General features: G+C 44.7%; 1 protein-coding gene across 2 annotated transcripts; it reads right to left on the bottom strand.

Annotated features, from left to right (window-relative positions):
* Window positions 1–413: 413 nt before the first annotated feature.
* On the bottom strand, window positions 414–13,143 carry EEF2KMT (eukaryotic elongation factor 2 lysine methyltransferase). 2 transcript variants are annotated; one of them, XM_032231368.1, is made up of 8 exons: window positions 13,023–13,143; window positions 10,767–10,829; window positions 10,357–10,437; window positions 9,890–9,991; window positions 8,300–8,433; window positions 7,029–7,345; window positions 5,113–5,250; window positions 414–1,008 (listed from the first exon to the last, which is right to left on the bottom strand). In XM_032231368.1, the coding sequence occupies exons 1-8, from the start codon at window positions 13,116–13,118 to the stop codon at window positions 908–910; spliced, it is 1,032 nt and encodes a 343-aa protein (XP_032087259.1). In that variant the 5' UTR covers window positions 13,119–13,143; the 3' UTR covers window positions 414–907. The 2 variants fall into 2 exon arrangements, with proteins under 2 accessions (XP_032087259.1, XP_032087260.1); XM_032231369.1 differs by lacking the exon at window positions 10,767–10,829.
* Between the last annotated feature and the right edge of the window lie 1,623 nt (window positions 13,144–14,766).

The following is a 14,766-nucleotide window of genomic DNA, read 5'->3' on the forward strand; positions in this document are numbered from 1 at the left end:
ACACCCCAGACACAGAAGTAAAAACACCTCAAAACAGATGCAACCTCATGTTTATTACACAAAAATAACATCTTCTGTGTTCCATAGTTCACACAATTATATAAACAGGATACATTATAAGTATTGCATGATGCAATAAAAGGTTCCCCTCTCACATATGTGCTAGTCGTTCCCGACTCTAGGGGGCGGTGCTCATCTCCTTTTCAAAGCCGAAGAGCCAGCGCTGTCCAAAGACGTCTCCCTGGTCATGTAGCCGCCATGACTAGACGCCAAAGGAGCATGGAACGCTGTTACCTTCCCACCAAAGGTGGTTCCCATTTTTCTACCTGAATTTTTACGTGCTTTCGAACTGCTAGGGTGGCAGAAGCTGGGACAAATCACAGGAGCTCACTCTGTTACGCGGCGCTTAGGATTCAAACCACCAAACTGCCGATCTTTCTAATCAACAAGCTCAGCGTCTTAGCCGCTGAGCCACCGCGTCCCTAAGACTGCAACAGGGTAACTTTAAATCCGTAAACATGCAAAAGTTTAGTAATTTATCTTGTAGATCAGTGTTTCTCAATCTTGTCAACTTTAAGATCTGTGTGGACTTTCAACTTCCATTCCCCAGCGAATTCTGTGAGTTCATGACCACACATCTTAAAAGTTGCTAAGACTGAGAAACTGGAATTTTGGCAGTTGATATTCATACATCTTAAAATTGACAAGATTGAGAAAAATATTCCTGTAAACCCACTGATTACAACACAAGAAGTCTTTAGTGTAGCTGTGAGAGGCATTTTGATGCTTCCCGAGAAGATGGCTGGAGTGAACATTAAGAATGAAACTAGCTCATGATGGCCAAAGTTATTCCCAATCGTAATATTTGGAAAAAGCTTTCCAATCAAGAGTTAGGGGAAAAAAACCCTTAAATGTGCAGCCTTAAAATTACTATATTAGCATGCTGGTCATATGGGAAAAGATTCTTCCAAGAGGCAGCTACCACTTCACGTCCAATCTCCACTTTATCTGAAAAACAAAAAAGCAAGAAGAAACATGATTAAACATCGGGATATTTCCATGTATTTGAGTATTTTGAGTATTTATTAATACTTATAGGCCGCCCTTTTCCCTGAGGGGACTCAGGGCGGCTTACATAAAATGAGGGGAGGGGGTATACAAACAATAGACACACACAATACATAGAGTAAAATAATAAGCAACATTCATTCATCATTCGGGAGGGGACAATTATCTTTGTCCCCAGGCCTGACGGGCTAGCCAGGTCTTGAGGGCTGTGCGGAAGGCCTGGACGGTGGTGAGGGTACGAATCTCCACGGGGAGATCGTTCCAAAGGGTCGGAGCTACTACTGAAAAGGCTCTCCTCCGTGTAGTTGCCAGTCGGCACTGACTGGCAGATGGAACTCGGAGGAGGCCTAATCTATGTGATCTAATTGGTCGCAGGGAGGTAATTGGCAGGAGGCGGTCTCTCAAGTATGTCATCTATCCCCACCCCCCCTTAATTCAAAGGACTTGGTTTCATTTGCGAAATGGGCCAGAATTGTTTATTGCTCTGAAAGCAACTTTTGATAAATTATACACAAAGAAGAAACACTTTAAAAAAAGAAATCTCCCAAACACGATACTTATCATACGTGGATTTTCTTTGGAGCCTGGCCAAAAACACTGTATGAATTAATTGCACAGATTTGAATACACAAGCAAAATAAGAAAAAAGTTCCATCCAATCTGGGCAACTTTTTTGTGCGGCTGAATCTTCCTTGTGGGAAATGCAACTCCTGTGAAAGTTAATTGGTCCCTTGATACCAAGACTCTAATGTGCCTTGAGTGGGAATAGTCTGTTTCTTTTTCTTTTTTTGACTTTACGAAGTCCTCGCAGTGTTATCCCTCTGTCTGGTAAGATAAAAAAGCTGCTGTGTATGCAAACATTTTCCTTACCCAAAACACGAACCTCACAGTGGCTCATTTTTAAATGTCCAGGTTTTGGAAGAAAAAAAAAAGTTCTCTGCAATATATTAAAGCCTTCCGCACATTTTATTCCCCTATCTATTTCCCTGCATTAACAAGAGACTGCAAAAACATTTCGGACGTGTGATCTATCAAAACCAATTTTTTAAAAAGTGGACTTTCTGGGGGGATGAAATTATTTCCGGGAACGTTGCATGAAGACATCGAAGAGGTATTTTTTATAAAGCATAATAATTTTCAATGCATTTTTTTTAAAAGATCAGCAGCTTGGCATATTGCAGAAAATACTAGCCCAGAATTGGTAGAGAGGCAAAACAAGTTTATAAAGTACAGGTAGTGCCAAAGGTGCTTTTTCCTTGAAGAATTTTTACTTCTCATCTTCAGTTCTGGTTGAATTCTCCACCATTCAGGTGATTAGGGGACTGGAAGCTAAAACATGATGAACGGTTGTAGGAACTGGGCATGGCTAGTCTAGTGAAGAGAATGACCAGAGGAGACAAGATAGCAGTCTTCCAGTATTTGAGGGGCTGCCGCAGAGAGGCTGGGGGGTCAAACTATTTTCCAAGGCACCTAAAGGCCAGACAAGGAACAATGGATGGAAACTGATCAAGGAGAGATTCAACCTAGAAACAAGGAGAAATTTTCTGACAGTGAGAATAATCAACCCGTGGAACAGAAGTTGCCTTCCGAAGTTGCGGGAGCTTCATCCCTGGAAACTTTCAAGAAGAGACTGGACTGGCATCTGTCAGAAATGGTGTAGGACAATGATGGCTAATATTTCCGGACCAAGTGCCCAAAGCGTGTGCCCGAACCCTCAAAATGCAATCCGTGCACGGCCCCTGCACATGTGCCCCCTGCATGTGCCTTGCCCCCCCCCCCCATGCACATGCACCCTCCCACGCCCCATACCTCCTGCTGATGCGTGGCAGAGACCTGAAGACCAATTGACCAGTAGGAGGCATGTGCAAATGTGCATCATAGCTAAATTGGGACGACTGCTCGCGTGCCCACAGAGAGGGCACTGTGTGCCACCTGTGCCATAGGTTTGCCATCACGGGTATAGGATCTCCTGCTTGGGCAGGGCGGGGGGGGGGGGTAGACTAAATGACCCTACAAGGACCCTTCTAACTCTGTCAATCTATTCCTCACCTTGAACTGTTTATAGAATAAAGGTGGGATATAAAGAAGAGTAAATCTCTGGTCCAGGTGACCCGGCCTAATTCGATTTTGCGTATTCCATTCTACTGAACGGGAAGGAAAGGATGTGGCATTTTTTTGTTTTTGTTTTACAGAGTTGAGCTTCAGTTCCAACCTGGAACTGATACGTTGTGATAATCTTGCAGACAGTCCCATCAGAGAGAGGGGGAGAGGGAGGGGGAGAGAGAATAGAGAGAGAGGGAGAGAGACAGAAAGAGAGACAGACACAGAGAGAGACAGAGAGGAGATGGAGGGAGACAGAGAGAGAGAGACACAGACAGAGAGAAAGACAGAGACAGAGAGAAGAGGAGAAGGGGAGAGGGGGAGAGAGAATAGAGAGAGGGAGAGAGACAAGAGGGAGAGAGACAAGAGGGGAGGGAGGGAGAGAGGCAGAGAGAGAGAAGAGGAGAAGGAGAGGGGAGGGAGGGAGAGAGAGAATAGAGAGAGGGAAAGAGAGACAGAGAGAAGGGGAGGGAGGAAGAGAGACAGACAGAGAGAGAAGGAGACAGAGACAGACAGAGACAGACACAGAGAGAGAAGAGAAGGGGAGAGAGAGAGAGGGAGGGAGGGAGAAATACTTTCCCCTCTGCTCCTTTTCCATTGTTCTTTAGAATGGGGAAAAATCTGTTAAGTAAAGAAAGTTAGAGCAGTGGCCGTATCTTGGATTGGTGCAGGCTATTAACTAGTTAGTTACCTATCATGAATTAGCAGAGGAATTCTACAGTTATGTTGTCTGGAAGATAAAAGCAAGCACACCAGCTGTGCCTATTAAATCAGGTTCATTCCTGATAGCCACACTTTGGTTAGAGCATTAACAGCGCTTTCCAATCTTCCAAAGTGATGTATTTATTCACAATTAATGATACACTGCAGATTATAAACTCCATGGCGCTTGTGAATCCCAGGTTTATTCATTGGCGTATTCTTTTATCCCCTGTCCAGAGGGAATGTGTGCCTAAGAAACACGTTTACTCTGTTTTGTGAGTTGGATTGATTGCCAGTTTGCTTCTGAGTGGGATTTAAGGTGCTGGTTAGTAGCTATAAAGTTCTACGTGGCACCACCTGTCTCCATAGAATCTACTACTATTAAGAAAAAGATGTTGAGATTCTAGAAAGAGTGCAGAGAAGAACAACCAAGATGATTAGGGGACTGGAGGCTAAAACATGCGATGAACTGTTGCAGGAACTGGGCCTGGCTAGTCTAGTGAAGAGAAGGACCAGGGGAGACATGATAGCACTGTTCTAATATTTGAGGGGCTGCCACAGAGAGGAGGGGGGTCAAACTATTTTGTAAGGCATCTGAAGGCCAGTCAAGGAATAATGGATGGAAACTGATCAAGAAGAGATTCAACTTAGAAATAAGGAAAAAAATTCTGACAGTGAGAACAATCAACCCATGGAACAGAAGTTGCCTCCAGACGTTATGACAGCTTCATCACTGGAGGCTTTCAAGAAGAAGAGACTGGACTGCTATTTGACATAAATAGTGTAGAGTCTTCTGCTTGGGCAGGGGGTTGGACTGGATGACCTACAAGGTCCCTTTCAACTCTATTAATCTAATACAATCTAATAGAATAGTAAATCGAGGAGTACCTGTGCTTTTAATAAATTACTATATTATTCTGAAAAATGGAGCATATAGTAGTGGAACCCTTTAACATGAAACCAGCTGGTGACCTTGGGCCAGTCCCCTCTCTCAACCCAACTTGCCTCACGAGGTTGTGGCGGTGGGAAAAACAGGAGGAAGAAGGAATATTAGATACATCCACCACTTTGAATTGTTTATAGAAATAATGAAAGGTGGGATATAAAATAAATAAAAAACCAAACGAAAGCCAAAAGAAACAAGCCAAAAGCATCCCACATTTGAAGACATTCCAGGTTTGTTTCTCTTATGTTAACTTTATGATTCTGAGCCACCAAGAAGCCGCCCCCTTCCGACCTTACCTAGTTGCATTTGGAAGTCGTGATACGTATCCGGATTTCGGATATTGAAGGCAATGTAAACTTCAGGCTCTCCGTCCCTGGGAAATTTTTGCAGGACACCAATCAAGTGCTGGCTTACCTCCGGATCGTATACCACATCTGATAGGAATTAAAGAGGGGGGGGGGAGAAGAACAAATGAAGTGGCAGTCAGCGTTCCAAATATCATCCAGAATTAAATCAGAGTTCAAGGCATAGTTTTCATCAAAGTTCCAATTTAATAAGAGAGACATGTTGGTTTAAACTCTGGAAACCCAAATCTGAAAGCTTCCTGGGTTTCCACCCAGTTGAAAGTTTAAGACCTTGCCCCCACACCCACAAGTCCATCACATGGTCCAATCTTCCTCTGCCACGCTGGCATTTCCACCTATCTAGTTCCGGTCAGGTGCAGAGGTGCGGAGACAAAAAGATGACCTTGGGCTTCTAGAAAGGAATGTTTTGACAGCAACACATTCTGCTCCTTACTATTCACCCCTCCCTATTCCCCACTAATGAAACTGCATAGTAAAATAATAGAAAGTGTGGCAGGCCAAAGATCCTAAAAGGAATATGCCTGCAGGCCTGACAGTGGCATTTAAAAAAATAAAATAAAATGCAAATTACAAGGCAATATCGATTGGAGAGAATGGATCACTGGATAGACAGAGATTTAAAATAGATCCAGACTGGACTGTCTACAGGGTAGGGTCAAAAAATTCAAGATGGCGGCCACTATGTGGCAGTTAATGGTCCAACTTTTTTTTAAATGAATATCGCAATTGGAACCCCTGCACAAATCCTTACCTCTTGGATTAAAAAAACGACACCATTTTGCAAAAAAAATAATAATCAAGATCTATTGCAAAGATATAAATATGAATATTTCTGAGCAGTGCATAGAATAGGGTTAACTATAGTTATCTTTTTTCCCCCAAAACTTCTATAGTCACCCATCTCTGGATGGTGGGGAATTCATTCTTCCAAGAAGCTTCTTCAGCTCTGACTGGATTCCACTATCCAGTCAGAGCTGAAAAAGTTTCTTGGATGAGAAGCAAAACGTCTTCCAAGAAAAAAAAACAGAAAGTCCAGTTGCCTCTTGAAAAAATTACCTTTGGGTCAACCATGACCTGGATGACTGAGAATCTCCATAGACCCTTTCTATCCATTGCTGCTTCTCCTACCCTCAGGCGCTTTGGAGAGCAGATTGACTCTTTCTTGTCTGCGGCAGCCTCTTAGATATTGGAACACTGCAATTTTGTCACCTCTAGTCCTTCTTTTCATTAAACTAGACATACCCAATTCCTGCAACCTGTCAAGCCGACCTCCCACAGCAACCCATAAGGAAACCACTTAACTCCACTTTGCAGAATTAAGAGTACTTTTACTGGTTATGAAAAGATAGCAGCTAAGCAAAGCAAGATCTGAGGCAAAAGCGCGCAAAATCATACATATCAATATGTGACCAAACCCCCTCCCCTGGTAACCCTCTTCCCCCTGTCCAATCTGCAAATCCCTGAGGTGTCATGTGAGTTCCATCTTCAAGGAGCATCATCAGGTTGGTATGCAGGATGGTTGGCACGATCTCCAGCACTGCAGTAGATGGTGAGAACAAAACTTCCTTTTTACAATCTCTCCTGTACTTAAAACTTCCTCTCCCAAATACCAGCCCCCCCCCCTCCCCGTTTCAATGGCAGCCGAAAGCAAATAGTGAAATAGAGGCTGACACAATCGTTCTTCACCTATTTTATCCTCCGGTCCCCTAATAATCTTTGTTGTTCTTCATCGTACTCTTTCCAGAGTCTTGATATGAATGCTCACATCTCAAAACTCCAGTGCCTAGAACATGTTTGCATTCATGCCTAACTCAGCAAGCTAAGTCTGATCTGAAGACATCCATTACCTGCAGCAAGAATGACGTCGGCTTGCAATTTCGCAAGCTCATCCTTGGACACTAGATTCCAGTCCAGTTCTTTTACTGATATTTGGAGATGGTCATCTTCCAAGTCAACATCAGGATGGCCCTGATGGTTTGGGCTTTCTCCTGTACAATGGCTGCAAGATTCAGCCTCCAAAGTCAAACCATTCAGATGGATGTTCTCAGACAGCTGTTCAAGGACACCCTCGTGGTGATCGCTGAAGATGTACTCTCTCGGGCGGAAAGCCTTGCAAATGGCAATTCCCGTCAATCCAGTCCCACTTCCCAATTCCAGAATTCTTCTAAAGAAAGAGAAAGAGGATGAACATGGAACAAAATAGACGAAGAAGGAATAGTTTCGGGTCTACCATTCATTTCACCAGGCCTTCTCGGTGCTTTGGAGCTAGGAAGAAGATGGACTTGTTCCAAATCCATCTTTAGCCACGGCAATTGACTGAAGTATCTTTGGCCCAGTCAGTACCCCTCAGCCTACCCTAGCCAATATGCAAATACATAAAATAAGGAGAGTTCTCCATGCAAATTGCTTCATCTGAGCTGTGGTGGCGCAGTGGTTAGGATGCAGTACTGCAGGCTACTTCTGCTGACTGCCGGCTGCCGGCTGCCTGCAATTTGGCAGATCGAATCTCACTAGGCTCAAGGTTGACTCAGCCTTGCATCCTTCCGAGGTAGGTAAAATGAGGAGCCAGATTGTTGGGGGCAACAGGCTGACTCTGTAAACCGCTTAGAGAGGACTGTAAAGTGGTATATAAGTCTAAGTGCTATTGCTATTGCTCTTCCTTCCTTCCTTCCTTCCTTCCTTCCTTCCTTCCTTCCTTCCTTCCTTCCTTTTGTTCCATCCATCCATCCATCCATCCATCCATCCATCCATCCATAATGCACAGTGGTTAGAATGCTAATTCTGCCAGCAATTCAAATCTCACCACGCTCAAAGTTGACTCCGCCTTCCATCCTTCCGAGGTTGGCAAAATGAGAACCCAGATTGTTGGGGGAAATATCCCCCATCATGGAGTCTCCTCCTGGCATGCCCTGCCTCCCCCTTCCCAAACCTGAAGCTCCTCTCAAAATTGTGGTGCCGACCAGCAACAGGGAGCCACAGCAGAGGGACGAAAGAGCCACATGCGGCTCCAGAGCCACGGTTGCTGCCCCCTGTCTTAGTGAGTCCAGGTCAGTCTTCGCAAAAGGAACAAGCTAAGCCTTAGCTGGCTCTGTCCAAGCCTAAAGTGGAGAAACTCTACCTGTTTCTGAAGACCTCTGAATTCTCCAGAGCCCATTCGGCCAGGTAGAGGCCAGCATCCCAGGTGACTAGACCTGTGGTTCCCTGTGAAACGAACGCCACGTTTTCACGAAGTGTAACGGCATCTCCTGAGGGCTGAAAGGAACATATTGGTAGGAAGGATCCATCGCCTTTGGAGACACTCAAGGGAAAGAGACCTGCAAGTTGAATTAAAGATTCCTGGGGATGCTGCACAAAACATCGACACAGTTTTCAATGCAACAGGGAATTGACACTGCCGTCTTTCAGGATGGTGTCAGTTTCCCAGCCTGGCATTCTACCCTGGAATTCCCTGATGAGTCCCTGAAGGCCTAACCCTTGCGATTTCCCAAATTAGCTAGCGGCGGCTGACTGCTATAGGGTTTTATGGCAGCAAATTTAGTGAGGCTGTTACGAATTCTAGGAGAATATAATTGCTTCCTTAGGAACAAGCAAATGGAGTAATTTTAAGTGTCTTCAGAGCAATTCAGATCTTGGGTTTTAATAGAAGGAACTCAAGTTTCTTTCTCAACCTTTCCTGTCTTCCTGAGCTAAACTCATGTTTTCCTAACAACTGCTAGACATATTCTTTCGGGTGATGGCCATATTCCTGTACAAAGACAAGTTTAACAAAACCATTGTGAATCTAGGGTGCGCTGTGATTTCTAGCTTAGGCTCCAGGTTCTAGTAGAACTCACATAAGGTGAACATGAAGACTGAACTTGAAGATTTAAAGACGACTGCACTGTTCATGTTTGTTTGTTTGTTTTAAAACAGAGACTTCCTACTTAAGGAGTCCTTGGTGCTCTCTGAGCTGCCACCGGCCTGCAGAGCTGGCAGCAGAGTCGGACAGTAAGGAGGTTGGGGAGGAACATGGGCCAGTCTTGGGGGCTGAGGAAAGCTCAGACAAGGGCTCTGCATCAGAGGCAGAGAGGGAGATAGACAGCAGTGAGGCAGAGGAACAGCTGGAGCCTGTTCCCAGTGTGCGCATGTGCAGAGCTGCCAGAAGACAAGAACAACTAAGAAAGCAGGGTGGACTTAGGAGTAAAGCCACACCTTGGAGGTGATTGGCCCCTCCCATAGGAAACAAAAGAGGAGCAGAATGGGGAGGGGGCTTTTGCAGGAAACAATTCGTTCCTTCGGTCATTTGACGAATGGAAAGTTCTGTTTGTGACTATAAGAGACTCAGTGCCAAGTGTTGCCTTGCCCTGCGTTTGGAAATTGGCTATCTGGCAGCTCTCCAAGCAAGATAAGGTTCGTGTTGATGAATATTCCTCTGAAAGACTGTTTGCCAAGCCTTGCTGACTGTGAATGAAAGGAATTCACAGTTGTGTAAATAAAAGAGGTTTTGCTGGGACCAAGATTCTGCTTCATGCTTGTTAAGGAAGCCTGGGTCAGAAAAGCTTGTTTGTTTTCATGCAGACGTTTCATTACCCTACCTGGGTACCATCATCAGTGCTGCACTGATGATGTTGCCTAGTTAGAGTAATGAAACGTTTGCCAGAGAACAAACAATCTCAGAGAGCACCAAGGACTTGCAATATCTTCAGTGCTTGTGATGATCCCTACTTACCAATAAATAGTTCTTGTAACAGTGTGTGGTTTCTTCACAATTCAGGACCACCCCTAAGGCTTCGTAGAGCTGATCCAGAGGTTCAGTGCTTGTAGATTCATGCTGCAATTAAGGGGGATGGGGGGGGGGGGGCGGACAGCAGAAGATACTAATTTGGGAAGATGATCCAGATAGAAAACAAAACAAATCCAACAAGATTTTATTTCATTTCCTTCCACAATACTTTATCATTTGGCTGTAGAATAATTGTCAGGCTTGTCTGCTTTTTACAATAGCAGGAGGGAGTCATATAAGCAGACATCCATGAAATATATGTATTGTCTGGGGGAATTCTGGGAGTTGAAGTCTACACATCTTTAAGGTGCCAAGGTTGAGAAGTACTGCTCTGGACAGTCTTCAAGGACAGTCTCATGAGAAGTATCTGTTAAGGTAATCTAACCTGCGTGGTCACCACAACCCAACCTTACCTTTCTGATCAGCTCAGATAAGAAGCGTCTTCTATATTGAACCGATGGAGGATATTTCAAACAGAGTGGATGATACACAGTCTGAAACGATGAAAACAAGAGCGGTTGTTGTTGTGTTTGTTGTTGTTAGTTGCAAAGTCACATCTGACCTATTGTGACCTCCATGGGCAACGTTCCTCCAGGCCTTCCTGTCCTCTACCATTCTCTGGAGTCTCTCTCTGGACACAATGAGAATATACATCTGCCGAACAAAACTCTGCATTGGCGACAGGGAAAGGCATCCAGCCAGGAAACACTTGGCTCTATTCAGTTGCCCAGACTCCACCCCAATGCAAGGAATTATGGGGTTGTTAAAAGAGGATGATGATGATTGAGAAGGAAATAAGTTCTAATTCCAAAGAAATGTTTACCTTCTGTAGGACAGCCAAAAATGGAGAGGAATCCTCTGAATATTTTAGGGCCTCTTCAAGACTCTAGATAGCAAAACACATGCACGATTTGATGGAGGAAACACATTCAATTGAATTATAGCTCATGAAATCATCATTTTATTTTTAGGAGGAGCAACCAGCAATTTCCTATTTTTTTTCACAATTTGTTTTTATTTTTAAACATAAAAATACATAAACAAAATTCTCATCCATTGCATCCATATTCTCAATTACATTTACAATCACAGATTTTTCATCTAATATAACTAAATACCTCACTTTCATTGTACAACGTATATTCAATTACAATTAATTTTTTTTCAATAAACCTAATTCCCTTACATTCTTGGTTGTCTGTTTAATAACAATATACTTTTTTTATAATCACATATCCCTATATGAAAAAGAATTACCAACCATTTATATTTGTATATCACTGTTTTCAATTATGTATAATCCCACCGATCAACTATCGAGTATGCTTATGTTCATTATTGTCCTTGTACATCATACATTCAAACAAAAATGTTATTCCTTCACAACCAGCAATTTCTGTGTTCTTCCATGAAATCTAAGAGATTTAAAAAGTGACTTTTTATTTTTTTTTAAATCTCACACTTACTCTGTGCATGGCAGAAAAATGAAAATACAGTACAGGTAGTCCTCAACGTATGACCACAATTCAGCCCAAAGTTTACGTTGTTGAGTGAAAAATTGGTTAACTGAATTTGTCCCATTTTACAACTTTTCTTGCCGCCTTTGTTAAGTGAATCGCTGCAGTTGTTAAACATGTTTGTTAAGCAAATCTGGCTTCCCCACTGACTTTGCTGGTCAGAAGGTTGCAAAAGGGGATTGATGAACCCGGGACATGGCAACCGTCATAAATAGGAACTAGTTGCCAAGCATCTGAATTTTGATGCAGTGGCCGTGGGGATGCTTCAAGCATCATTAAGTGTGAAAAATAGTTCTAAGTCGCCTTTATCAGTGCCATTGTATCTTCGGTCACTAAATGAATTGTTGTAAGTCAAGGACTACCTGTATCAGAAATTCTCCTTTCCATCCTCCCTCACAGCAGTCTTGAAAGACCTTCAGAAAGATCTTGGAGTTTTAGTGGACAACCAGCTAAATATGAGCCAGCAGTGTACAGCGGCAGCCAAAACATGCAATGCAATCCTAAATTGTATTAACAGAGGGATTCAGTTGATCAAATGAGGTACTAATACTACTCTATAAAGCCCTAGTTAGACCACACCTAGAGTACTTCATCCAGTTTTGGTCATCACACTACAAAAAAGATGTTGAGATTCTAGAAAGAGTGCAAAGAAGAGCAACAAAGATGATGATGGGAGGGGAAGCTGAAGCATACGAAGAACGGTTGCAGGAACTGGGCATGGTTGGTCTAGGGAAGAGAAGGACCAGGGGAGATATGATAGCAGTCTTCCAGTATTTGAGGGGCTGCCACAGAGAGGATGGGGGGGGGGGGTGTCAAGCTATTTTCCAAAGCACCTGAAGGCCAGACAAGGAACAATGGATGGAAACTGACCAAGGAGAGATTCAACCTAGAAATAAGGAAAAAAATTCTGACAGTGAGAACAATCAACCCATGGAACAGAAGTTGCCTTTGGAAGTTGTGGGAGCTTCATCACTGGAAGCTTTGAAGAAGAGACTGGACTGCCATCGGTCAGAAATGGTGTGGGGTCTCCTGCTTGGGTGGTGGTGGGGTTGGACTAGATGACCTACAAGGTCCTTTCCAACTCAATTAATCTAATCTAATCTTTCTGATTTGTGGATCTCAACTCCCAGAATTTCCTAGCTATGCCATGCTGGCTGAGGAATTCTGGGAGTTGAAGTCCACCAAGTCTCAAAGTTGTCCCTTCCAACTCTGTTAATCTGAAAGTCAAAGCCAAATCAGGAACGGACGCCCCCCCCCCCCCACGTTGTAATCCAAATGTTCAAGGATCGCAATTCCCTGCAGTTCTGGATACTGAGACTTGCATCTTGCAGGCTGATCAAGGAGGGGAGGGGGGAATCCAGCGGGGAGGGGGTGGGATTCCAGCCCCTCCTCGCCTTCATGCCTCCCTCCTCCCTCTCCCAAATCTGGCAAAATTTGAAGCCCCTCCCGCTCACAGGCTCTTCGTCCCACGCGCGCCTCTCAATCAGGGCTCTAAGATAGAGATCGGAAGGGAAAGGGGTGCTGGTGCAACCGTGCGCCCGCGGGCGCTGCTGTGCGCTCACCTCCCAGGGGAGTTCGGCCAGGCGCTTCCCGGCTAAGAAGCCCCTCTGGAAGCCGAGCGCTGCTTTCTCTTCCAGGGCCTGCCCTCCTTCCTCCATCGGCTCCTCCTTCTCCCCTCCTGCGTTCGGCCTTCCGGAGGTGTGCTGGGGGCAGGACCCGTGGGTGTGGCCGCCCGCGACTGGGCGCGCGCGTGCGCGCGCGTTTGCAAAGATGCAAGCCGCGGCGTTCAAGCGGCGCCTTGGTGCTTCCCCTGCGTTCGTCCCAAAAATGCATTACTCAACTAGAGATCTCTTGGGGTAGAATAACAGAATGACAAGTGTTGAAAGGGATCCCCGGAGGTCGTCTAGATCAACCCCCCTGCTACCATTCCAGACAAGCGGTTGTCCAGTCTCTTCTGAAAAGGCTGCAGGCGTGGGGCACCCAAAACTTTTAAACATTTTTTAATTTTATTTCTTGTGTCAAGCATGTATAAGATAACAGATCTAACTATAAGCATGATTAGGAATGCAGGACACGAGTGGGGACAGTAGGACAGGGACGGTAGGCACGCTGGTGGACCTCTTAGGAATGGGGTGAGACAGTGGTGGGTTTCAAAAAATTTTCGAACTTACTCTGTGGCCTCCTTTGTGGGAATGGCTTGTGGGCCATGTGACCTGGTGGGAGTGGCTTGCCAGCCATGTGTTTTCTTTCTTTCTCTCTCTCTCTCTCTCTTTCTCTTTCTCTTTCTCTCTCTCTCTCCCCTTACTTTTGTCTCTCTGTCCCTTTTTCCTTTTTTTTCTTTCATCTCTCTCACTTTTTCTCTTTTTTTCTTCCTTTCTCTCTCTCTCTCTCTGTGTGTGTGTGTGTTTGTGTGTGTGTGTGTGTGTGAGTCTGTCTCTCTCTCTCTGTGTGTGTGTGTGTTTGTGTGTGTGTGTGTGTGTGAGTCTGTCTCTCTCTCTCTCTGTGTGTGTGTGTCAGTGGTGGGTTTCAAAAAATTTTGGAACCTCTTCTGTAGGTGTGGCCTGCTTTCCAGGTCCACTGGTGGAATCTCTTCTAACCAGTTCGGTAGATTTGACGAACCGGTTCTACCGAACTGGTGCGAACTGGTAGGAACTCACTTCTGGGGTGAGGTCAACAGTAGACAGTGTAGGGTCGAAGTCACGGGGGTTTGAAGGCAAACTATTCCACTGGTGAATTGTTCTCACTGTTAGGAAGTTTCTCCTTAGTTTTAGGTTGCTTTTCTCCTTGGTTAGTTTCCATCCATTGCTTCTTGTCCTGCCCTTGGGTGCTTTGGGGAATAGTCTGACCCCCTCTTCCTTGTGGCAGCCCCTCAAATATTTGAAGACAATTGTCACATCACCCCTAGTCCTTCCCCCCACCCCACTGCATTTCTCCTTAGTTCTAAGTTGCTTTTCTCCTTGGTTAGTTTCTATCCGTTGCTTCTTGTCCTGCCTTCCGGTTCTTTACAAAATAGGTTGAACCCCCCCCCCTCTTTTTTGTGGCAGCCCCACAAATATTGGAACGCTGCTATCATGTCACCCCTAATCATTCTTTTCACTGCTGCGTCTTCGTGTGCCATATCTGTCATTGGATGTTGGCGATCCTATTTGTATCAACAGCTGCAAGAAAAAGTGCTGCTGAGTTTTGTTCAAACTATTGGTCCACTTTTCCCTGGACTAGATAAACCCAATTCCTGCAACCGTTCTTCATGTGTTTTAGCCTCCAGCGCCCTAATCATCTTTGTTGCGCTTCTCTGCACTCTTTCCA

Source organism: Thamnophis elegans, chromosome 14, assembly GCF_009769535.1.
Source record: "Thamnophis elegans isolate rThaEle1 chromosome 14, rThaEle1.pri, whole genome shotgun sequence".
NCBI classification, from domain to species: Eukaryota; Metazoa; Chordata; class Lepidosauria; order Squamata; family Colubridae; genus Thamnophis; species Thamnophis elegans.

Excerpts from the sequence above, each read along its gene's own strand:
- EEF2KMT (XM_032231368.1), bottom strand. The coding sequence starts at position 13,118 with ATGGAGGAAGGAGGGCAGGCCCTGGAAGAGAAAGCAGCGCTCGGCTTC. Across the intron at positions 10,830-13,022 it reads TGGCCGAACTCCCCTGGGAG|AGTCTTGAAGAGGCCCTAAA; the intron begins GTGAGCGCACAG and ends TTTGCTATCTAG. Across the intron at positions 8,434-9,889 it reads GTTACAAGAACTATTTATTG|CCCTCAGGAGATGCCGTTAC; the intron begins GTAAGTAGGGAT and ends TGTTCCTTTCAG.